Source organism: Salmo salar, chromosome ssa01 (assembly GCF_905237065.1).
Source record: "Salmo salar chromosome ssa01, Ssal_v3.1, whole genome shotgun sequence".
NCBI lineage: Eukaryota > Metazoa > Chordata > Actinopteri > Salmoniformes > Salmonidae > Salmo > Salmo salar.
This window is the reverse complement of record NC_059442.1, coordinates 124,869,702-124,892,872: the sequence shown is the minus strand read 5'-3', so window position 1 is coordinate 124,892,872 and position 23,171 is coordinate 124,869,702. Positions and strand designations below refer to the sequence as shown.

The window sequence follows — 23,171 nt, the reverse complement described above, 5'->3', positions numbered from 1 at the left end:
GAAACCAACATGTTTTGGCATATATGTCTTCAAGGTATTTTCCTTGCTAGAAATACCTGTTCCATGAGGACAAGAAGGGACATAGCGGATACTATTTAATGCCAACATTGTATACTCGTTCTGATCTTTATTATCTCCCTCTGTAGAAACGCCTGTTCTATGAGGACCGCCACCAGCTACCTGCTCCGAAGTGGACAGAGTTGGCCAATCTCATCAACAGCTGTATGGACTATGAGCCCTCCAACAGACCTTCTTTCAGAGCTGTCATCAGAGACCTCAACAGCCTCTTCACTCCTGGTCAGTAGCCCTCTTGTCTTTCTACTGCTCTGCCGACAGACAAAGATGTAATTCTGGTCATTTTACTAAAACCTAATGATGTTCCAATGGCTCAGTGTGTTGAACCATGGTGCTGGCAACATTAGGATTGTGGGTTCGATTCTCGCGTGGACTACTTGTACTGAATATAGGCGATGGGTCATTTTGGATAGCATATTATTATTTTTGTTTAGTTGATTTACAGAAGGTCTTGGTATTGATTGTGTTCCGTCCTGTCTCCTGTCCCAGACTATGAGTTGCTGGTGGAGAGTGACATGGTGCCCAACAGGACCAGAGGGTTTGGGTTCCCAGGGACTTTTGAGAACCAGGAGCCTGCTCTGTTTGAAGAGAGACATCTCATCTTCCTCAAGCAGCTGGGGAAGGTTAGATGCGTGCAACCACACACACACACACACACACACACACACACACACACACACACTCTCTCTTCATTATGCTAGTTTATACACCGTCTGTGGTTGTAGTTTTTCCCTCCCGCTTTTGCGCCGTTACATTTCATTTTTACCTCGGTTTTCGCTAAATGAATTGATCAATCACTCACTAATCTCTTCTAGACAGACCACGTCAATATAAAGGATACTGTAGATCATGATACAACAGGATGCGTGAGATAACTAACATCATTATTTTGGGTTCTTTGGACAAATCACGATTTTGCAGGTGTTAGCAACTTTAGAATTTCGGAAGGGGAGGGGACATTTGGCCCATAGACTTGCCCGTAACTTGCAAAGAGAGAGGGTAGAGCTTCTTCCTTCTGGTTCCCGGTCCTTCTCTTAACCCATATGGACCCAGAACACCTGACCAATTACATCGATCATCTGACCAATTACACAAGACTTAACCCTTGTGTTGTCTGAGTCAAAAATGACCCGCCACCATGTTTAATAGCAGAGAAAACCCCCTAAATTATATTTTTTCAACTTGAAATTTGTTGACTTTTCCTAAACTGACCTCAACATTAGAAAAAGTGTAACATCGCCTTTGTTCATATTTCCATGAAAGCTGTACACCACCAGGGTACAAAGATTGTCTTAGGGTCATTTTTGACCCGGCAGTTATAAAATCATTTACACACACACACACACACACACACACACACACACACAATGAGAAATTGAGATTGTGTGCTACTGATTAAACAGACAAAACTAAAACTTTCTTGTGCATGTGCAGCATCTCCCCTCCACGACCCCACACATGACTCAAGTTCACAGACAAAATAAAAACTATTTCAGACAAAATAAACATTTCTTGAAAGCATTGTTTACTAATGGGGAATGCAGTCAGAGGCTATAAAGGTGCTGCAGGTGACAGTCCCCCCAGTTCTCTCTTTGCTGAAGCCATGAGTGCACGTTTCAGTGCCCAACAGGTCATAGATCAGATTTTTGCAGATCTAAGAGAGACATTTTTTGTCAAAGAACAACTAAATAACATGGTCCTTGTCACCATATGACAACCAGGGCAGGATGGCAGCACAAACTGTCATAAGGATGACTCCAGGGCCCACAAGACATGCACAGGACATCGCCTCAACAATCTACATGTTCTTCACACCAGCCATTGAAAAAATCTTCCTGGAGATGACAAATTTGGAGGGTTTCTGTAAATATCAAGACAACTGGAAAAGGATGAGTTTGACCTACATGCCTACATAGGGCTGCTAATCTTAGCGGTTGTGTATAGGTCCCGAGGCGAGGCTGCATGTAGGTAAATTTTTATTTTTATTTCTCTAATGTAAGTGATTTTCACTGTTAATTTTATTATGTATTGCTGTAATATCATTGATTTATGTGATTGTTTTCTGTGACACTGATACAAATTACTGATAGTAATCTTATTTGTCAAAAGGTTGCTGTCCTTTCCGGCAGTATATGCCCAGCAAGCCAGCAAAGTATGGCATCAAGATATGGGTGGCCTGTGACGCACAATCCAGCTACGCTTGGAAGATGCAAGTCTACGCAGGGAAGCCGACCATTGGAGGCCCGGAGAAGAACCAGGGGATGCAGGTTGTGCTTGATGTGACAGATGGACTGAGGGGGCACAATGTCACGTGTGACGATTTCTTCACCTCTTATGAACTCAGCCAGCAGCTCCTGAAGAGGAAGATCAACATGGTTGGCACAGTTAGAAAGAACAAGCCTGAGCTCCCTCCTGCACTCCTCGCAACAAGGGGGAGAAAGGCCTTCTCATCAAAGTTTGCCTTCACCCCCACCACCACTCTAGTTTCTTACCTCCCAAAGAGGAACAAGAATGTGGTCCTCCTGAGCAAACTGCACAAAACGGCTGAGATCAGTGATCGTGAGGACCGGAAGCCAGCCATCATCCTGGACTACAACCACAACAAAGGAGGTGTGGACAACCTGGACAAGGTGATTGGAATTTACAGCTGCTGGAGGATGACTGCCCGCTGTCCCCTGGTCATCTTCCATAACATCATTGATGTGTCCTCATACAATGCCTTCGTGATATGGAACAAGATCAACTCTACCTGGATGCCTGATAAGCGGAAACAAGAGGAGGGTGTTCCTGGAGCAGCTGGGAAAGGCACTTCTAACCCCACACATTCAAAGAAGGGAGCGCCTCCCTCGCACAGCAGCGCTTGTGAAAGCTGTTCAGGGGGATGAATCTTGTCCTGATCCACCTGAGGCTGCAGCTGGGTCAGGCAAGAGGAGGAGTTGCCAATTCTGCCCCCCCAGAGAAGGACTAAAACAAATACTATGTGCTGCACATGTGAGAAATACATCTGAAAAGTCCATTCACACACACTTGCCTACCGTCCTACATGTGCTAATTAGAGTTGATTGATTTATGTTCTTCACGTTTTTGTTTTGTATCTATTATCTTATTTTCTTATTTATTGTTGTTGTTTATGCACCTTGTGGGTGGGGGCAATGGTTAAAAAAATGGGAGAAGACTAGTATTTTGTAGTTGAATTCCTCATTGTACAGTATATAAGAATATATCACTATGTTGCCCCAAAAAGACTGTTATTGTTTCCCTTCAATAAAATGCATTCAAAACTACTTTCTGCACATTTCTGCTACTTTCTTAGGCTATATAAGTTCTATCGCTTGCTAAAAAATGTATGTTTACCCCTATGCAGTATCTTCAGCAATAATAATAATAATCCTCTACTTAGGTAAAGAAAACAATTATGACAGGTGAGTTGTAATAAAAACAAGTGGTGTCCTCTGATTAAATGCAGTCTTTCTGCATTGTGAAGAGGGAAACCCCAGATATTCGCAAAGTTTGTGATGAATGACAGGTTGTTTCTTCATGCAAAATAGATTTGGGGTTTAAAATTAAATTAAGCTGCTTTATTTTAGGGGTCTAGTGAAGGCGGGTAATTTTTGACCTTTTGGACAAGTGGAGTATACAGAATGTTAAGACTACACAAGGGTTAAGTTCTGGGTTAACCGAGATGAATAACTCACACTGTCTCTCTCTCTCTCCCTCCCTCTCTCTCTGTCTGTCTCTCTCTTTCTCGCTCAGGGTAACTTTGGCAGTGTGGAGATGTGTAGGTACGATCCTCTGCTCGACAACACAGGGGAGGTGGTGGCAGTCAAGAAGCTGCAGCACAGCACAGCAGAACACCTCAGAGACTTTGAACGGGAGATCGAGATCCTCAAGTCCCTCCAGCATGATAACATCGTCAAGTACAAGGGAGTGTGCTACAGCGCTGGTGAGATCAGTATGTTTTTCTGCTGTTGAGCAAAGTGTGATGACCATAATCTTCTCTCGATCATTGTTCCTTGAATATGCAACTGTTGAAATGAATCATGCTACTATGTCCCAGCTTTATACAGTACATGACCATCATAACAGGAACTTTCAATCACTGGAAATTGGTGCAAGCTAAAGTGTTGTAGTGCTATACATCTGACTGCTGTGCTGTTTATTCAATTCTAACCATATCTTAGGTCGGAGGAACCTGCATCTGATCATGGAGTATCTCCCCCACGGCAGTCTGAGAGACTACCTCGTCAAGAACAAGGACCGCTTCGACTACAAGAAGCTCCTGCTCTACGCCTCACAGATCTGCAAGGTACAGGACTGTTACAGCGCAGTACATTGTAAGACTGTGCAAACACTTGAGAAAGATGATTGACCTTTTTTCAAGTCCTACCCTCCCTATTTACTGTTGCGATGTCCAACAAACTTTTGCAGCGGAGAGCAATTTTCCATGAAAACCAATGGAGAAGAACCGACAAAAATGTTGTTAAACTCTGTTTTTACTACTTGATTAAGTTGAATGCAGACAGCCCCTTGCTCATCAGGAGATTGGTGTTTGTTTCTGTGGACTGTCATTTTAATGACTTCACAGGAACTCACTGAACTCTACCTGTGTGCTCCTGCAGGGCATGGACTACCTGGCGACCAAGCGCTACATCCACAGAGACCTGGCCACCCGTAACATCCTGGTAGAGAGTGAGCTGAGGGTGAAGATAGGAGACTTTGGGCTCACCAAGGTCCTGCCTCAGGACAAGGACTACTACACCGTCAGAGAGCCGGGGGAGAGCCCCATCTTCTGGTGAGAAATAATACCGCAACTTCTGTAACAGGCAGTGGGAGAATTGTGGTTACTACAGTAATCGAGTGTTACTGTTATTAATGAAGTTAGTCACAAATGAGCTCACTAATTGGCAAGCACCAAAATAGCAATCCTACAATTTGAAAAAAGATTTACTGTTTATTAATGTTGTATAAACTATTTTAACTAATGATTGACTGTATATTTTACTTAGATACCCTTTATAACCCCTCTTTTTTTTTTGCTTTTTAGATCATTGCTGTGTGTAAGTTTTTATTTACATTTTGTAGGCTCATTTTGCTTCGTTGTGTTGAAGGTATGCCCCTGAGTCGCTGACTGAGAGCAAGTTCTCAGTGGGCTCTGACGTGTGGAGCTTTGGCGTGGTCCTATACGAGCTGTTCACCCACAGTGACAAGAACTGCAGTCCTCCAGCCGTACGTCTCTGCACTCTCTTATTTTCCCTCTTCTACCTCACACGATCCTTCTTCATCTTTATCACTTTTCTAACTCAACTGTCTCTTTCCCCCCCCACAGGTGTTCATGGACAAGATGGGCCGTGACAAGCAGGGCCAGATGATAGTGTACCACCTCATTGATCTCCTGAAGAGAGGATACAGACTCCCTGCTCCCCAGGGCTGTCCTGAGGAGGTGAGGCTGACCGTCTGTTTTTTGTCTGTCTGTTTCTGTATCTTGTGTATATCTGATAGCCATCCAAACTTGAGCCTCCCTCAAAATCGTAAGGCAGCCTAAACAGAGAGCTCAGTAAATGTTTTACATATTTTATGTTTTTAGGTGGGGTTTTTTAATTGAGTTGTTGATTGGATATATCTGGTTGTTTTCACCCACGGAGTTGCAGGACTGATGACAGGATGACTTGTCAGGTTTAGCTAGCTGGCTAATATTTGCATTTTAAAAGATGCATTTCAACACTGGCTGCTTCTTGATCAGTGGTGACCTGACTGCAGTATGGAAATGGCAGCGAGACCGTACTGATATGTGGTGGGCTTTTCTTGCTCTGTAGCAGCAGCAGAGGCATCACCCGTGTGGGTGACGTTAGTTGTGGTGGAATACGAAGTCCAGGCTACAGAGAGGCTGAGCTGTGGACGACATCAGGGCCAGCAAGCCAATTGCGTCATTGTATTTCTATGGCATCAACTGACTTCACCATCATCTAACTCAGTTTAGGAGCCAGAGATCGCTGATCTGCTGAGGGAGTCCTGCTCTGTGTCTATGACAATGCCATCCTGTCCTTTGTTTTGTTATGTTATACTGTATGTGTAACCCAATTCTGCCTAGTAGGCTAGGTCTACTGATGTAGCTTACACCTACTATGTTACGTTTTTGAACCATTTATTTAAGAGGACTTTTTTGTGTCATCCTCAATGATTTTAAATGCATTGTCCACTTGTGTGCTTGTATTGCGTTTTAAATTGTCAAATCGATCTATTTACCCCTCAGATCCACAACATGATGACAGAGTGCTGGAATGGTGACCCAGGTCTGCGGCCCACCTTCAAGAAGTTAGCCCAGAGTGTGGACACGTTCCGGGACACAGTAAAGAGGGCTGAGGAACCCTTCCTGGAGGGCTCTGCTGAAGGTGACCTGGCCTAGCCCACATGATCACCTTGTCCAGTAAGAAACGCACATTTTCATTTTCCATTGTAAAACGTTTTGCCACGGTGTGCCCTAATCAACACAACCCTGACGACGCCTTAACTCTCAAAGACTACGACAATGAAGTCACTTGAGCCAACAGTCTTCTGGAGCAGATAGGAGGAGCAAGCGGGGAGGATTACCAATGGCATTCTGGGAGAAATCACAAAAAGACAATATTGAAGTCTGTCTTTGTGTGCGAACCTACCCCTTGTTTCACTGATTTGGGGAAGGAAAATGACCATATGCTGTTACTTTGCTGTCATCTTTTCTCCATTCTGGGATGTTTTCACTGTGGCTATTATGACTTATTTTGGGCTCTGGCCTCAGACTCCAGCACAGGCAGAACACACTCCGCTGTTGTATATGTTGATGCTAATGGCAGCACAGAAACACGTCAAGGATAGCAATACAGAAGACGTGCATTTAGTAAAGACGTTAAGACTGTTCCATCTGCCTCCCTCCTCAACTCAAGTGGATTACGTCAAACCACTTTTCTCTTTGTCACAGTAATCCATATTGTGTTAATGTGCCATCATCTCACCTGCTGACCTCCATTGGAATATGAATGTGCACTTCTGCCGGATCAGTAGTACGTACAGTGAGGGGGGAAAAAGTATTTCATCCCCTGCTGATTTTGTACGTTTGCCCACTGACAAAGAAATGATCAGTCTATAATTTTAATGGTAGGTTTATTTGAACAGTGAGAGACAGAATAACAACAAAAAAATCCATAAAAACGCATGTCAAAAATGTTAAAATTGATTTGCATTTTAATGAGGGAAATAAGTATTTGACCCCCTCTCAATCAGAAAGATTTCTGGCTCCCAGGTGTCTTTTATACAGGTAATGAGCTGAGATTAGGAGCACACTCTTAAAGGGAGAAATCTCAGTTTGTGGACAGGTGTCTTTTATACAGGTAACAGAAGCAATCAATCAATCAGATTCCAAACTCTCCACCATGGCCAAGACCAAAGAGCTCTCCAAGGATGTCAGGGACAAGATTGTAGACCTACACAAGGCTGGAATGGGCTACAAGACCATCGCCAAGCAGCTTGGTGAGAAGGTGGCAACAGTTGGTGGGATTATTCGCAAATGGAAGAAACACAAAAGAACTGTCAATATCCCTCGGCCTGGGGCTCCATGCAAGATCTCACCTCATGGAGTTGCAATGATCATGAGAATGGTGAGGAATCAGCCCAGAACTACACGGAGGATCTTGTCAATGATCTCAAGGCAGCTGGGACCATAGTCACCAAGAAAACAATTGGTAACACACTACGCCGTGAAGGACTGAAATCCTGCAGCGCCCGCAAGGTCCCCCTGCTCGAAAGCACATATGCATGCCCGTCTGAAGTTTGTCAATGAACATCTGAATGACTCAGAGGACAACTGGTGAAAGTGTAGTGGTCAGATGAGACCAAAATGGAGCTCTTTGACATCAACTCAACTCGCCGTGTTTGGAGGAGGAGGAATGCTGCCTATGACCCCAATAACACCATCCCCACCGTCAAACATGGAGGTGGAAACATTATGCTTTGGGGGTGTTTTTCTGCTAAGGGGACAGGACAACTTCACCGCATTAAAGGGACGATGGACGGGGCCATGTATCGTCAAATCTTGGGTGAGAACATCCTTCCCTCAGCCAGGGCATTGAAAATGGGTCGTGGATGGGTATTCCAGCATGAAAATGACCCAAAACACACGGCCAAGGCAACAAAGGAGTGGCTCAAGAAGAAGCACATTAAGGTCCTGGAGTGGCCTAGCCAGTCTCCAGACCTTAATCCCATAGAAAATCTGTGGAGGGAGCTGAAGGTTCGAGTTGCCAAACATCAGCCTCGAAACCTTAATGACTTGGAGAAGATCTGCAAAGAGGAGTGGGACAAAATCCCTCCTGAGATGTGTGCAAACCTGGTGGCCAACTACAAGAAACGTCTGACCTCTGTGATTGCCAACATGTGTTTTGCCACCAAGTACTAAGTCATGTTTTGCAGAGGGGTCAAATACTTATTTCCCTCATTAAAATGCAAATCATTTCATAACATTTTTGACATGCATTTTTCTGGATTTTTTTGTTATTCTGTCTCTCACTGTTCAAATAAACCTACCATTAAAATGATAGACTGATAATTTCTTTGTCAGTGGGCAAACGTACAAAATCAGGAGGGGATCAAATACTTTTTTCCCTCACTGTATAAGAAAATGGACGAGACTGTTTTGTCTGTCTGTTTGTCTGTCTGTCCTTTTATTTTAGGTTGTTGTTATGGCAGCCGTGCTGACTGTCATAGACGATGCCACATCAATGTCAAAACTTCGAAGGTTAAAGTGTTTTGAGTGAAAATATTTGTTATTTTTCATAAAAAAAGCAATCTATGATCATGGCGAGGAAAGGGTTTTTATCATGTATTTATTTAATTGTTTTATACAAGCCAGTATTTACCTGTTTGCGAGTTGAACATAAGAGTTCTGGTGTTACATTTGAGTTATAATGCTTAGGCTAAATTGATTGTAAAATATCAGCTATTTTATATCAAAGCAGTCATACAGTATTAAAGGGTATGTTATTGCAAAACTGGTCAGAAATTGATTTTGTTGCTTTAGTGGCATGTTTTATTTATTTGTGAGAGACAAAAGTTTAACTGCCATTTTATTTGGTTGTAATCATCCTCTTGAGTGGAAAGTTGGTGATAGTGGCTCTCATCTCCATCCACACCGTCAGCCCTCAAAAAAGGTCACTTACACATGACAATTTGCACATACACACACGTGCACACCAGACCTGGGTTCAAATACATGTTGGTATCTGTTATTTCAATTACTTTTTTCTATGTATTTGAGAATTTTCAAAATACACAGAACAAAACGATTACTTATTCAAAACTTTCCTGGAACACTATTTGAACCCCTTTTCAAATATATTTGCACCAAACATATTTCAAATGCCCTCAAATACTTTGCTGCTCCATGTCCAACGAGCTTTTAGAAACTGCTTTTGTTTTTTTGAATGTAACATGGCATCTTGTCCCTCTATCACGAGACACCAATGTAAAGTATGGGCTTCATTATGCGATTAATAAGTCAAATGAGACCTGCATAGCTTCCATTTCAAATGAAACTTAAGTACATTCACAACTATTTTCAAGTGCACACCAAATAATTCAAATATTTAATTGAAAACACTGTCTTTCAAGTAATTGTAAATACATGCAAATCTTTCCAAATAGTATTTTTTAAATACATTCCAATATTCAACTACTTATTCTTTCAAATTAAGATGTTCTAAATACTTGTTTTGAAAAGTAATTGCACACGCACACCGCAGAGAAACTTGTATCTATTTAAGGCGCTGACTGGTGACTTAAACCATTGTCAAATACTCAGGTATGGTAGGCCGACAGTCAGGAATGGTCTCCCACGGAGAAAACTGTGGTGATTTGTTGTGATTGCTTTGAGGCTAAATGGGGTAGGATCCTCATAAACCAGCGAGTCCCAGCGAGCTGTGTGAAATCCCTCTCAAGGTACACCTTGGTAGTGGTGGTGATAGTAAGTGTAACTAATGTTCTGTGGAAGTATGGTAGTCATTGCAATAACCGTTATTGTGTCTGGTGGATCCTCTTGTCCTCATGGCTAACACAACTAGCTGCAGGTCAGGGCCACCAGCTAACTGTTACCGTTTCCATGGTAAACCAGGAGAGTATTGAAGAAAAAAAAAAAGCTAATAAGGGAAAATAAGAGCTTATTTTTCCTTATTACCTGACTGTTACCATGGCGTCAGCTACAGTAAACATTGAGTAATGGCTAAAAATAATGTGGTTTTACCCCAGGTAGAATGCAGACATGAAATGATTTATTTTTGATGAACCTAATAAATACCAATATGTTCTTTACCATGCATTATTATATAGATAGCACATTTTTTGCTTTTCCATTAAGTGGATGAGACATTTCGACATGGACAAAATGTGATTTCCAAAATAGACTTTATATTGATATTCAACGAGTTTTACATTCACTTAACATATGTTCACAGTATTTCAATGGGGTATTCTTGGTGGGTGTAAGGGGGGATGCATTTTTCAAGTCATTCAAACAATTGTATTTCTCAGGGAAGTGCATAGGTGCTCTTGCTTCAGTAATTCATTTAATGATGAAACAACATTTGAGCAATACATTTATTTGCAAACTATTTGCCTTACACATTATACAGAAAAGCGTACAAAGCCATTTAAACAGCTAGCCCAGCATTTCCCAAACCTGGTCCTCTACACCCTAAGGGGCGCACAGTTTTTTGGGCCTAACACTACACAACTGATTTAAATGATCAAAGCTTGATGATTAGTTGAATTAGCTGTGTAGTGCTAGGGCAAAACCCAAACGTGCACTCCTTGGGGTCCCGAGGACCGAGTTTGGGAAATCCTGAGCCAGCCTGTGTTGAAATTTCTCCCATCAACAATCTAATTTAACACTGAAAACAGCTACCTATCACCCACACTCCAATAACACAGAGAGGAGGTGGTCAGATAAACCCAGGCTAGGGCAGCTCTACCATCCTGTTGCCCACTGCCCCAGTCTCAGCACAGACGCCGAATGTCATTCTTAGTGCAGCCCTGGTTGCAGCACATTGCAGCTACGCCCAAGGAAAAGTTCCTCTTTCGCCTGTTGCGGCGTTGCCAATTGATGCTTGGGCTCCTGGCCAGCTCTCCGGCTCCCCCCACTCCTCCCAACACCACTGCATGATTCTGGAGCTCTTCACTGGGGTCGAGGTTGGCCGCGGACCCCCTATGGTCCCCCACTCCACCCAGGAGTGAGAGGAGTTCAGCCAGGGAGGTGGGGGGTGAGGAGGAGAGCTGGAGAGAGTGGTCTGCTACTGCGGCCTGGTCCAGACCATGAGGCCAGTTGAGTCTGCTGTCCTCGCCCTCTCTGACATCACTGTGGGAGCTGGAATAGAGGAGATCTGGAAGAGGTCAGAGCATGGGGGGGGGGCAGTCAGTAGGGGTGAGTACACCTTGCATTCACATTTGGTTGTCATCATTCGATCAAGATGATCCGATCAAGATGAGCCGATAACTATCTTATCATCAAGTATTGTTGCTTCAACACATGGTTTTAAAATGTCTCCTATCTGCCGACTGCATCTGCATTGTGACCAGATTCCCTGGTCCCTCCCTGTATGCAAACTAATCCAACTTGCCTTGGACCTTCCCTTATGACACAAGCTCTGTAAATCAACAGGGGAAAAAAAGCATATTTTTATACTCAATAGTTATACTCTCATCATTACGGCCTATTTTTGTTAACCAACAATTTAATACTGGGCTTAATACTGTCCCGATAACCTCGTCAGCTCATGTGCTTTGTTTTATTCCAAATGATTTGTAATTGCGGAAGTGGCCTCGCTCATGCTTACAGAAAGTTATGCGCCTTTACGAATCAGTTTGGACATCTTCTGCACTTTATTGCTAGCTATTAGTCTGGAAAATGCTTAAAAGATTCACAGAATATAATAGAACAGAATTCGATAAAGATTTTGCGTTAGCCGATACTAGACCTAAACAGTTCTACCAAAGGAACAGAAATGTAACATGCTGGGAGAAGGACTGTGGTTTCTTCCAGATAATTGATCATTGATAATCCCGAAACGGAGTCACTTTCACTCATCGAGGACTGATATAGGCCTACTACAAATGTGTTGGGGATGATGTGGCGGACTATGATGGAGTCGCAGTAGAAGAGCACAGTGCCTGACAAGTGTATGGCAAGGTACATTACATGACCAAAGGTATGTGGACACCTGCTCGTCAGACATCCCAAAATCATGGGCATTAATATGGAGTTGCCCCCCCCCCCCTTTCCTGCGATATCAGCCTCCACTATTCTGGGAAGGCTTTCCACTCAATGTTGGAACATTGCTTCTATTCAGCCACAAGAACATTAGAGAGGTCAGGCACTGATGTTGGGGGCGATTAGGCCTGGCTCGCAGTCGGTGTTCCAATTCATCCCAAAAGTGTTCAATGGGGTTGAGGTCAGGGCTCTGTGTAGGCCAGTCAAGTTCTTCCACAACGGTCTCGACAAACCATTTCTGTATGGACCTCGCTTTGTGCATGGGGGCATTGTCATGCTGAAACAGGAAAGGGCCTTCCCCAAACTGTTGCCACACAGTTGGAAGCACAGAATCGTCTAGTCTGTCACCATATGCTGTAGCATTAAGATTTCCCTTCACTGGAACTAAGGGTCCTAGCCCGAACCATGAAAAACAGCCCCAGACCATTTTTCCTCCTCCACCAAACTTTACAGTTAGCACTATGCATTCGGGCAGGTATTGTTTTTCTGGCATCCACCAAACCCAGATTTGTCCATCGAACTGCCAGATGGTGAAGCGTGATTCATCAATCCAGAGAAGCATTTCCACTGCTCCAGAGTCGAATAGTGGCGACCTTCACACCACTCCAGCCGACGCTGGGCATTGCACATGGTGATCTTAGGCTAGTGTGTGGCTGCTCAGCCATGGCAAGCCATTTCATGATGCTCCCGACTAACAGTTATTGTACTGACCTTGCTTGCAAAGGCAGTTTGGAAATTGGTAGTGAGTATTGCATCTGAGGAAAGACCATTTTTACGCACTTCAGCACTCGGCGGTCCTGTTCTGTGAGTTTGTGTGGCCTACCACTTCACGGCTGAGCCGTTGTTGCTCCTAGACATTTCTGCTTTACGATAACAGTACCCATTTGACCGGGGCAGCTCTAACACCTGTCAGCAACAGGTGTGGCTGAAATAGCCAAATCCACTAATTTGAAGGGGTGTCCACATATTTTTGTATATATAGTGTATATTTTGTTGGCCTAATTTTCCACCTGTAGGCTACCTTTAGAGCCAGAGTGGATTTTAATACAATTTCCATAGACAAGCCACTGTATTATATACTGGACAAACAGAACATGTAGTGTTGGTCCCATGTTTCATGAGCTGAAATAAAAGATCACAGAAACTTTCCATACGCACAAAATGATTATTTCTCTCAAATTTTGCACACACATTTGTTTACATCCCTGTTAGTGAGCGTTTCTCCTTTGCCAAGATAATCCATCCACTTGACAGGTGTGGCATATCAAGAAGCTGATTAAACTGCATGATCATTACACAGGTGCACCTTGTGCTGGGTTCAATAAAAGGCCACTCAAAAATGTGCAGTTTTGCCACACAACACAATGCCACAGATGTCTCAAGTTTTGAGGGAGTGCAATTGGCATGCTGACTGCAGGAATGTCCACTAGAACTGTTGCCAGAGAATTGTATGTTCATTTCTCTACCATAAGCCGCCTCCAACATTGTTTTAGAGAATTTGGCAGTACATTCAACCGGCCTCACCACCACCAGACCATGTGTAACCATGCCAGCCCAGGACCTCCACATCTGGCTTCTTCACCTGTGGGATCATCTGAGACCACCCCCTCGGACAGCTGATGAAACTGAGGAGTATTTCTGTCTGTAATAAAGCCCTTTTGTGTGGGAAAAACTCATTTTGATTGGCTGGGCCTTGCCCCTTGGTGGGTGGGCCTATGATCTCCCTGCCCAGTCATGTGAAATACATCGATTAGGGCCTAAACTTTATTTCAATTGACTGATACACTTTATTTAAGGAAAACTCAATAAAATCGTTATTTGTTGCATGTTGCGTTTATATTTTCGTTCAGTATAAATACCACTTTTTTCATATCTGATAATAGCAACATGAATTAGGGCTCTGTTCAATCTGTAACGATGAAGCGTTACAAGATTCCGCTATAGCCTATAAATGTGAAGGTAATTTCAGAATGAGCCGATATAAGTAGCGTCTATTGCGAATGCAGTTTCAGCTGGAACATTCATTTTACATTTCAACCACGCTGCATTTCCGAGATGCGGTTTGAATACAGCCCTTTTGACTTTTCTAATTACAAAAATGTTTATAAAACGGTCAGCATTTCATTATCTCCATCATCCACAGCGCTGTCCAGAGTTAACGGTGGGGGTGGGATCATGGGATGGCCACAATACTGCATCCAGCTCCGAATAAAAATGGACTCTGGGTTATTCCGTTCCCACTCCTGCTATTACAGTCATTGACCTTTAAGATATTTTCAAATATTTGATGTTGCGCTGGCATTGGACATGTGAACCCTTTTTCATGTATTCGGGACGACATCTTCGTTAATATCTTTATTTCTATACGTGTTATCAAATTTCGATTGGACTATGGCATCCGACCACAGTACCAGAAGGCACTTGGTTTCTATTGAAGACCTTAATCTTAATTCTGGAGGATTTGTAGAGGTAACCTATCGTTGTCCATACTTACTGGCCAGTGTGATGTATTTTATGAGGGCGGGACAACAGTGAAATTGGCCAAATGTATAGGCTATGCTTTTGTCAGGATTTGTTTACACTTCAAGAATATCCTTAGCGTCTTGGCTACCTCCAGAGGTGGTCAGAAAGATCTCATCAAAATCAGTTCACAATTAATATTTTGATTGTCTATAGGCCTGCCTGTCGACAAATGTGGGCACAATGAGAATGTAAACAAGATACGTATTTTAGAACCAGGTATAAAAGAGGCTAGTGAGACACTCATTATAAAAAAAATATCTACACTTTAATGCATAGACTCATTTGAATACCGGTACACAAACTGTAAAAGTGAATACATACAATGACAGTGAAAATCCCCCAAAATATAACATGCTGGGTTCTTTTTTTTTAATTCCAACTAGTTCCACCGTGTCAAGACACCCTAACAATTAATTTCAGTAAAAACCAGAGGTTCACTGTTACTGCACGGATAGCTATGACGCTCAGAAACCGTGCAGAGTACATTGCAGGTCCACCGTGCTAATAATTGAGAGCGCTCTGAACAACTTTTACATAGGAAATTACAAAATAATGTTGGGTCGCTTAGGTTGATTGCGTTTCAATTAGTATACTTCTTAGTAATCAGTCCAACAGGGTACCATATTTCTACAGAGGAAAAAGCAGCGCTCCCTATTTTCTAATTCTCTAACCAATAAACTGTCGGTGGTTCTGAAGTAGGCTACCACTATCAAGCTGAAACGTCTCTCCATCGTTCTCTGGGACAGAATTCACCAAATGTACCAAAATCTTGATTGAATAGATGCGCTTTTCTTTCAAAACCTAGACTGCAACTTTGGATTTTTAGACCATAGCTTGTTGTATCTTTTAAAATAGAAAATAAGACGAGTAGACCTACCAAAACGATATAATGCGGTGCCCAAGTCACATGAGATGTACACAATTAATAGGCTATAACAACGTCTTACTGCAGCTGCGGAGAAAAGTACAAGTTTGACCAGTTCAACATCATCGACAAGTGTTTGCATTAAGAACCTTAATGATGTAGCTACTTACCCAAGTCTTCATCTAAGGACCGTTTCCAACGGGATCCGCCGCACGTGAAGATAACCGCTCTTATAAACTCTCTGCCGCACAGTTTCATCCCATTGTCTCTCAATAGGCTTTGAGTGCTTGCACACATTAACAAAGTACCAACACACACAAGGATGACAAAAGAAAGCTTTGGTAGCATTTTCAGTTAAGTAGAGCTGGTTTCCTTGTGAGAGAGATTAACTAAAGTCACCCTATAGTGTGTGTTCTGAGCTTCTTGAGGTGCTATGCTGTTCTGTGAGTCCAAGTTCTCTTGTCAATGTAGACTTCAATAGGTACCTCTCACTATCCCGTGATGCTTCTTGTGGTCTGTTTGCTACTGGTCATTCTTTTATAGTCACTAACCCCACACCATTACCATCCTGGGTGTGAGTCATATTACTCTACACTCCATCCACCTCTGCCTGATAACAACCCCCAATTGCTCACATGCACACAGGCATGTAACAGTGTTAGAGGTGGGGGTGCTTACATTTTTTGGTGAGCTGCTGATGGCTATGTTTTGGTACTCTCATACAGGATTAGTAAAGTCCTAGTGCACTACTTGTGAGAAATATATATTCCCCCATTTTTTTGGTACAATTTGAAATTCTGATTCATCAGGGGGTGCTGCAGCACGCTCAGCACCCCTACTGCCCTAGCCACATGTGCATGCTCTCTCTCTCACACAAAGAATGTGTAGAAATGGATTCCAGACACACTTTAGATAATTCATGTTTTTTTTTATGTATTCTGGGTATAAATTCATTCATGTAGCAGAATTAGTGAAATGTCACTGTTCAGATTTGGTGTTTGGAAACAGCTCAGAGCTATACACTCAAGACTGCTTCCAATCAAATCTTCATCTGCAATAAATAATCTGTTTGTAAATGATGACCTGCACTGTGATAGCAGAAAATTAAGAATTTCTGTGGAAATTGATTGATTTTTTTTCTATTCCAGAAAGTAAACTTTGTCATGAGAAATATCCACATGGTCCTGTGTACAGACAATCATATTTTATTAGTAGTATCATTGGCAGTCGACTTTTCTTTTACAATGGCAATTCATTTTTTTATACAACGTTTACAAACTTTTGACAGTAGTCCAGGGCTGAGTAGTGACTGCTTACCATTAATCTTAGGCATTTGAACCGCAACTGGTGAGCAATTGAAGTCCATTTTAATGTGGCCACAAATTCTAAGGCTTAAATGGAACTAACCCATTTTCCATTAAATATATATCTGAACACCATTGGTGTAGATAATTCTAAAACAAGGCAGATTTTGATCACAGTCATTCAGCTCAATAATGGCTGGCCGTATAATTTCGCATTCATGTGCCATCGGAAACGCTAAAATATCTAACTAGGTACTTGCATTTACTGAGTTTCCGATCATTTCGATAGCATGTGAACACAGCTTAACTCTGTGGTGAAGACCTGATGAACATTGATCTTGGGGACCGAGGAGCATCACTCACTCACTTCCAGGGGTGGAGATCAGAGGGGTGTGACACTGGACAACACACCCACCATGACGGTGTCATTTCTCAAACAGGGAGCCGAGGGCGGTCTTGGCTCTTCTTGCCTTCTCAATGCTCTCGAAGTTGGGCACACCGTGTGGAAGGTCCAATCGGTCGTGTTCTGCGACCATGATGCTCTCCGCCTCCCCTGGGGACCCACACAGGCAGGAAGTGACATCAATCAAATAGCAAAGGAAACAAGCAAGCAAAGAATAATACTTTATTGTCCATTTTCTTTTCAGATCACAGAAATTAGTTTATTGCTTTCATCCAAGATACTGATATTAAACTGTGGTGGTCTGCTGTGGGTATTGTTGAAATCACATCTACCCTATACTGTAGTAACTGACTACAGCAAGAATTTGGTTTACCCACGTTTAATGTATCTTTCAATTTATCTGAGGGAGGATATTCCTTGGAAGGTTTCTGGTTGGCTGAAAGAAAATCAAACCCAAGTATTTTTGTGAAGCGGTGACGCTTTTGGAAGTGACTTTAAAAGCAGCCCATATGCCCCTGAGAGGTAGCCAATTATTGGAGATTGGTCAGGGTATCCAAATGGCTTTCTGCATACCTAATGAGCATGGAACCCAATAACCAATGTCCCAGGAACTATCTGTGATGTCACAGAATGTTTGAAGTTTGACAGAGAGAAGTCACACAAATCAAAGCAAGATGTGTCTTTTTCTTCTTGAGGTGGTTTTTGATCCTGAAATTAGGTGATTGACAACCCTGTCTCGTTCTAAACTTGGTGAAATCACTAACGGATGTGATTGTGAGCTAAAATACCCTTTTCACATTACCGAGCTGAGCTGTACTGCATTGACCTGGTTACGCATCCATGGTGAAAGGACAATGAAAATAAAATATCTGAGTTTGCAAAATATGTTTTGGGTCAGCTGTTTGTGCACATGGTAGAGAAGTACTTACCCCTCATTCGGTAGATTAGCGTTCCATACGCCATGTCCATCTGATAGACCAGGACAAAACTGAGAGGCACGACAGGGGCAAAGAGAACAGACTTCTTCTTCTTAATGGCACTGCAAGAGTGGGAGATAGTGGAACATTAGACAGTCACAGAGATGAACTAACAATTAAAAAGGGAACTGGACCACCTTTTTTGGCTTGCTCTTCAAGAAATGCAGGCAGGCCGTGACAGAAGCCAAACGCGAGGTTGGCTTAGGGGTGTGGTTTGATATGGGTGTGTCCTTTCCACCACCAAGACACCCATCTGTCAGAACCTTGCCCGCAGCTGTTTCCCCCCACTCAATCAAAACAAATAACTACAGGCAGATGTATGGCGAGATGCCGGAGGAAGCTTTGAGTAGGTCAGTAGCCTACAGAGTAATACGAGAAGAATGCAATTGCTGAATTTATCTAGATATCATAAACTGTTTTTTTGATAACTTTCAAATATAACAGGTTCATGTAGAATAAGCAACCATTTACATAATACCATAGAAGCAGGGTTATGCTAATATAACAATGTGCACCTTTCATTGTCGTTCCCAGCCAATACAGACACGGTGCCTATTGGCATTTTGTCTGGTGGTAACGGGGCTGCCTTGGCAAACATGTCAGTGGTCATACCTTCCTGGATGGAGTCCCATATACAACAGGAGTTCCATGATCCTGGTGTAGAATACACAGGGTTTCTCACTCCCCATTTTGACTGATACCATTCAATAATAAAAGAAGACAATACAAGTAAAAGTTGTGTCTAGTAAAATGTTTATGCCGAGTGCCAGGTCTCTCTCCATTCAGAGACATCAGTATCAAGTCAGTCTGGACTTCATCACATCATCTTGCAAATCTCCATGTGTTGGCTCCATACATGTTTCTGTGAACAAACACAGTCACTTCTATCACCAAAGTCGGTTAGGGAGCGGTCGAAATTTACACAATTGTTACCCGGAGGAAAATGGGGGAGGGTTTAGTAGAATTTTTTTTATTTAGTCCAGGGGAGGGTAATTTAATTTGTAATAGATTAAATGTCATATTGCTCAGTGTTTGAGAATTAGTTGCTTATTATATCTCGATGTGTGCCCGACGCTGCCCCTCATCCCTAATTCTCTACTGGGCACGCAATATCAAGTGCGCCTAGTGTGATCTCAATCAAATGATCCATAGCCTGTACAATAGGCCAAGGCTATGCGAAGAGCACGTTCGGAGAAGCACATGGCAAAGTTATATTTCTAAGATAATGTACTTCCTTCCCGAGTTTTTGCACTGCTGGGATGGTGTATATAAAACTAGGCTACACTGCAATGGACAGGCTATCCCAATCATAAGCCCTGGCCTGCCCTGCTCATGTTGATGTAAATCCTTCTGTGCTGCCTAACCAATGGCTGTGCTGTGTACGGTGGCACTTCAGCAGGCAAGTCAAACGTGTCTTCCGAAAATAATGATGTATTTGTCCCAGAAATGCAATATCTGTGCCTGCGGTCGAGGGCTACTGATGTCCTGTTCGGTTTGAGAGGGCGAAAATGAGGAGGACCGGAGGTAAGCTTGCTACTGCTATAATTGATTTGAATTTAAAAAAAATGTTCTTTGCCCATAATGAAGCAATTTATCAGTTACGGACCTCACAATAAGCAATAGTTGAGTAACTTACATTACTATGGAGAGGTAGCCGCGAAGCTGGACAGCGCATGTGTGCTGAAAGTTGGCTAATTCGAGGAAGATCTTAGTTTAAACAGTTAATTTGACTTTAGGCTAACAACAATAGGTCTTTGTGTTGGAGCCTATTTCTTTCTATTCATGAAATAAGAGGTAGGCCTACCTGTTTGACAGACAAAATTAGTCTACTATCCATAGATTTTGTCAGCACATTCCTTCAGCCACCATGCACTCCTTAAATATCAGTGTCAGTTATGGGCTTGGTGTTTAAGTTAAAACCAGGGCTCGAATTGTGAGGGTATTGTGGCTTTTGTTCAAGAAAATGGCTAAAAGCATTGGCCTAACCCTTGTTAGCTTAAGATTTAGAAGAAAAAAATTATGGACCTGATTATATAAAGTGATCTATAACACTTTAGTCCGCAATGCTTTATGCTAGAAGCAAGCTGCAAAACGCCAGACGTGACTCCGATGCATATGGGATATCTTTGGTTTGACATTGAGGCTGCACAGCAACCTTCTATAGCCGAGGAGACAAAAAATGTACTTTGCTTTGGAAGTAATGTGTGATTTTGTCACTAACAATTGATGTTCAACATTTCAACAGGCTATTAAACAACATACTAAACTCTAAATCAGTGAGGAGCAAGCCAGGTAGCCAAATTATTTAGGCTATATTATTATTATTTTGAGGCTATAGCCTGCCATTTAAGAAATAAATTGTGAAGCATTTGTGACACTACAGCACGTGTCAAACTCATTCCACGGAGTGGCGTGTCTGCGGGTTTTCGCTCTACTAGGTCACTAATTAGTAAGCAACTCCCCTCACCTGGTTGTCTAAGTCTTAATTAATTGAAAAAAACAAAAACCCGCAGACAAACAGCCCTCGTGGAATGAGTTTGACACTCCTGCACTCAGGCTGGAAGGAACGCTCAGCATTTCGACACCACATCAACAGCAGCACGTCAACAACATGCCTATACGTTTCACATTTGGACTGTATTAAAATACATTTTACAAAATGATTACTTAGAATTAAATAATAATGAAATGAAAAATGCCTTACTAGGCTATACAGTGCCTTTTTGAATTCACTTTTGGAAATACAAGTTTGGACAGTCTTTGGTTTGAGGATCATGCGGTGACCTATGCATGCCTAGTTTGTTAATTTAGCCTAGCAGATGCTCTTATATTCCCATGCCCTTATCACAGTCAACACATCTATTTTGCAACAACAATATCATGGAATAAAATCGATTATTTAAAAAAGTATAGTTTCCCAAATGAAAAAAAGTTACAAGCGCATATAGGCCTACCGGATTATATGTGGCCGCTATGTTAAAAAGCAAATGGCTTTTTCGCGAATTCATTGATAATCAGATACTTCAGTTGTAACTGGTTCTGTTGCGCTACATTTTTACAGTTGATATACAACTTTAGCACTGTTCCAATCGTAAGACTATCCTCATTTTTAACAATAGCCTGTATAGAAATCTCCAGTGTTGTAGCATGCGCTCATTCATTATCATGCTCTGTTGTGGTATTAAAAGAAGAGTATGCTTGCTTCTAGTCACGTAAAATGACCTAGAATTGCATGAAATGCGTTTGTAAAATTAATTTTTTTCCTTTGGACTGCAAATAAGAGATTCATGCAGTGCTTTTATTATAATGGAGGTCTTTTCATCTCTGCCTTTGTCCGCGGTGGTCTGCGAATCCACAACCTTCTGGCTACTTGTAATGCTTACTAACCTGCATATCTAAGGCTCTGATCTGTTCTAGGAGTGAGGGTAAACAGTAGGCATGCTCTCGTTCATCCACGTTATGTTTTTACTATTATTTTGGGTACAGGGGAGGGTAACTTTTTTTTTTCTTCTTCTTCCAAGCATTTTGGGAGGGTAAGATTCTTCAAATAGCCACCCTTTGCCTTGAACTTTTTGCACACTCTTGGCATTCTCTCAACCAGCTTCACCAACAGTCTTGAAGGAGTTCCCACATCTGCTGAGCAATTGTTGGCTACTTTTCCTAAACTCTGCGGTCCGACTTATCCCAAACCATCTCAATTTGGTTGAGGTCGGGGGATTGTGTAGGCCAGGTCATCTGATGCAGGACTCCATCACTCTCCTTCTTGGTAAAACAGCCCTAACACAGTCTGGAGGTGTGTTGGGTCATTGTCCTGTTGAAAGACAAATGATAGACTCTCCAAGCGCAAACCACATGGGATGGCGTATCGCTGCAGAATGCTGTGGTAGCCATGCTGGTTAAATGGGCCTTGAATTCTAAATACAGTTAAAGTCGGAAGTTTCATACACCTTAGCTAAATACATTTAAACTCAGTTTTTCACAATTCCTGACATTTAATCCAAGTAAAAATTCCCTGTCTTAGGTCAGTTAGGATCACCACTTTATTTTAAGAATGTGAAATGTCAGAATAATAGAGAGAATTAGTTATTAAAGCTTTGATTTCTTTCATCACATTCCCAGAGGGTCAGAAGTTTACAAACACTCAATTAGTATTTGGTAGAATTGCCTTTAAATTGTTTAACTTTTAAGGTAGCCTTCCACAAGCTTCCCACAGTAAGTTGGGTGAATTTTGGCCCATTCCTCCTGACAGAGCTGGTGTAACTGAGTCAGGTTTGTAGACCTCCTTGCTTGCACATGTTTGTTCAGTTCTGCCCACTAATTTTCTATAGGATTGAGGTCAGGGCTTTGTGATGGCCACTCCAATACCTTGACTTTGTTGTCCTTAAGCCATTTTGCCACAACTTTTTAAGTATGCTTGTGGTCATTGTCAATTTGGAAGACCCATTTGCGACCAAGCTTTAACTTCCTGACTGATGTCTTGAGATGTTGCTTCAATATATCCACACAGTTTTCCTGCCTCATGATGCCATCTATTTTGTGAAGTGCACCAGTCCCTCCTGCAGCAAAGCACCCCCACAACATGATGCTGCCACCACCGTGCTTCACGGTTGGGATGGTGTTCTTCGCCTTGCAAGCATCCCCCCTTTTCCTCCAAACATAACGATGGTCATTATGGCCAAACAGTTCTATTTTTGTTTCATCAGACCAGAGGACATTTCTCCAAAAAGTACGATCTTTG

The 23,171-nt window shown here is 42.3% G+C and overlaps 3 protein-coding genes across 9 annotated transcripts in view; 1 reads left to right on the top strand and 2 right to left on the bottom strand.

Annotated features, from left to right (window-relative positions):
- Positions 1-7,239, top strand: part of LOC106561486 (tyrosine-protein kinase JAK2) — a 75,834-nt gene extending 68,595 nt beyond the window's left edge. For 3 of the 6 annotated variants that reach the window (XM_014125501.2, XM_014125491.2, XM_014125511.2), the window contains 8 exons: positions 147-297; positions 565-698; positions 3,829-4,018; positions 4,257-4,381; positions 4,695-4,867; positions 5,184-5,301; positions 5,402-5,515; positions 6,326-7,239. In XM_014125501.2, coding sequence (XP_013980976.2) covers positions 147-297; positions 565-698; positions 3,829-4,018; positions 4,257-4,381; positions 4,695-4,867; positions 5,184-5,301; positions 5,402-5,515; positions 6,326-6,478 — 1,158 coding nt within the window. In that variant the 3' untranslated portion in view covers positions 6,479-7,239. Of the gene's footprint in view, positions 1-146; positions 298-564; positions 699-1,796; positions 2,446-3,828; positions 4,019-4,256; positions 4,382-4,694; positions 4,868-5,183; positions 5,302-5,401; positions 5,516-6,325 lie in introns of those variants that run through there. The other 3 variants (XR_006757033.1, XM_045688257.1, XM_045688250.1) reach the window with 3 other exon arrangements.
- A 3,440-nt stretch (positions 7,240-10,679) lies between these two features.
- Positions 10,680-16,272, bottom strand: LOC106561479 (relaxin-3). Its single transcript, XM_014125479.2, has 2 exons — positions 15,920-16,272; positions 10,680-11,474 (listed from the first exon to the last, which is right to left on the bottom strand). The coding sequence occupies exons 1-2, from the start codon at positions 16,095-16,097 to the stop codon at positions 11,092-11,094; spliced, it is 561 nt and encodes a 186-aa protein (XP_013980954.1). The 5' UTR covers positions 16,098-16,272; the 3' UTR covers positions 10,680-11,091.
- A 387-nt stretch (positions 16,273-16,659) lies between these two features.
- The window catches only part of plgrkt (plasminogen receptor, C-terminal lysine transmembrane protein), a 32,363-nt gene continuing 25,851 nt past the window's right edge, over positions 16,660-23,171 (bottom strand). The window contains 2 exon segments of one of the 2 annotated variants that reach the window (NM_001146440.1): positions 16,660-17,614; positions 18,386-18,495. In NM_001146440.1, the coding sequence (NP_001139912.1) occupies positions 17,436-17,614; positions 18,386-18,495 (289 nt within the window). In that variant the 3' untranslated portion in view covers positions 16,660-17,435. 2 annotated transcript variants of the gene reach the window in all.

What these genes read in the sequence shown, in the direction of transcription:
- LOC106561479 (XM_014125479.2), bottom strand. Translation starts at nt 16,097, where the DNA reads ATGCTACCAAAGCTTTCTTTTGTCATCCTTGTGTGTGTTGGTACTTTG. An exon ending in GTCCTTAGATGAAGACTTGG is followed by an intron (nt 11,475 to 15,919) that starts GTAAGTAGCTAC and finishes GACCTCTTCCAG; the next exon opens with ATCTCCTCTATTCCAGCTCC.